The sequence below is a fragment of the Tupaia chinensis genome, unplaced genomic scaffold (genome assembly GCF_000334495.1).
Source record: "Tupaia chinensis unplaced genomic scaffold, TupChi_1.0 Scaffold148210_1, whole genome shotgun sequence".
Taxonomy (NCBI): Eukaryota; Metazoa; Chordata; class Mammalia; order Scandentia; family Tupaiidae; genus Tupaia; species Tupaia belangeri.
Window position 1 is genome coordinate 608,020 of NW_006208060.1, and position 1,883 is coordinate 609,902.

The window sequence follows — 1,883 nt, forward strand, 5'->3', positions numbered from 1 at the left end:
AAAAAAAAAAAAAAAAAAAAAAAAAAAAAAGAAAAGAAAAAGGAATCACTTATTAAAAAAGGGGCCAGCCGGTGGGTGTGGCGGTAAAGGGCACTGAACTCCTACATGGCCAACAGTGGCTCAAATCCTGGACCCGGCGGCTTGCTTTCTCACTCCCCCCACCTTCACCCCAACTCTCGCTGGTCAAATTAAAACAGTTAAGTAAAATAATTAAAAAACAAACACAAAAGAGAGACCTACTTATTATCGAAGTTATTATTATTATTATTATTTACCTTGATCAAGTTTTGAAACTTCTTGTTCTGTTGCATCAGCAGCTTGTAATGGCTGACGGCCTCGTTGTGGCCGCTGCAGAAGATTCCGTACTTTTCTTTCATCCTCTCCCCGTTCTCACCTGAAAACTAACACGGAAAAGAAGGGAACCTTGCTGAACGGAACGTGAAAACCACCCAGGTAAATTTTCTTTTTCTTTTCTTTTTCAGAATTTGTTAGAGGGCTGGGGACCAGCAGGTGGCGCGGTGGTTAAGGCGCTGGACACTCCCACATGGCCGACCACGCACGGTTGGAGTCCCAGACCTGGTGGCCTGCTTTCTCGCTTTCCCTCTCTCTCTGTGTATCTCTGTGTCAAATCAAAAAGAAACGAACGAATACGTAAAATTAAATAAATAATTCTTTAAAAAATATATTTGTTAGAGGGTACATGCACTCGCCAGAGAGACAGACGGGGAGGGGGGGAGAGAGAGAGAGGGAAAGTGAGAAATCTCCCCCAGGGAGATGGCCATGCTGCAATCCCATCTCCATTCTCCTCTTGGGATTTTGGGCACGCACAGGCTCCTGGGGGGGTTTTCAAGTCACCAGGGGTCCGGGACTCGAACCACACAGCTGGCCATGTGCGAGCTGGCTCCCTTAACCTTCAAGCCGCCTGCTGGCCCTCACTCCTTTTTTATAGTTTGCCAGAGAATGCATGTGCTGGCTGGAGAGAGGCAGAGAGAGAGAGACAGAGAGAGATAGAGAGAAACAGAGAGAGAGAGACAGAGAGAGAGAGAGAGAGGAGAAAGGGCCTCCCGTGGGGCATAAAAAAAATCTTTCCCTCTATGTCCCTCTTTTTGAGATTTTGGGCAGGCACACGTGCACACGTGTGTACACACACACACACACACACACACACACACAAACACACACACACATGTTTCTCAAGCTGTTGAGTCCAGGACTTGAACGAACCAGATGGTTAGCCACAGATCTGGCCCAGATTTCAAAAGTTTTGCACCAAATGAATTAATTCTCTCATTCCATGTCCCATGAACTTTTTGAAGTCCTTTCATACAATAAAGGTAAAATAAAAAAAAATTTCTGCGTAGGCTTCACAGTATCTGTGATGCTATAAAGCTCCCTGGCAGCTAAAAAGAAAAAAAAAAATAATTTAAGCCAAAGGCTGTTAGAAACATGAAAAAGCAAGAGGAGTATTTTTTCTTTCTTTTCTTTTCTTTTTTTTTTTTTGGAGAGGTTTTTGCTATAGGGCGCGTGTGCTCGCCAGAAAGACCGAGAGAGACAGAGAGACAGAAAGCGAGAAATCACCCCCCAGGGGGGATGGCCACGCCGCAATCCCTTCTCCTCCATTCTCCTCTCAGGATCTTGGGCACGCACGCACATGCACCCAGCTTGAGTTTAAGCCACCGGATCTGGGACTCGAACTGTGGTCGACTACATGGGAGTCCAGCGACACAGCCATTACGCTAACTGCTGGTCCCAAGAGGAGTATTTTTTAAAAAGGATTATTTACTTAACTTTATTTATCTATTTTAATTAGATCAGAGAGGGACAGAGCAAGAGAGAAAGAGAGAGGGAAAGTGAGAAAGCAAGCCGCCAGGTCTGGGACTCAA

General features: G+C 45.4%; 1 protein-coding gene across 1 annotated transcript in view; it reads right to left on the reverse strand.

Annotated features, from left to right (window-relative positions):
• Positions 1–1,883, reverse strand: part of ARHGEF18 (Rho/Rac guanine nucleotide exchange factor 18) — a gene marked incomplete in the record, with an annotated part of 84,142 nt that overhangs the window by 20,497 nt on the left and 61,762 nt on the right. The window contains 1 exon segment of the mRNA XM_027768986.1: positions 276–401. Within this exon segment, the coding sequence (XP_027624787.1) occupies positions 276–401 (126 nt within the window).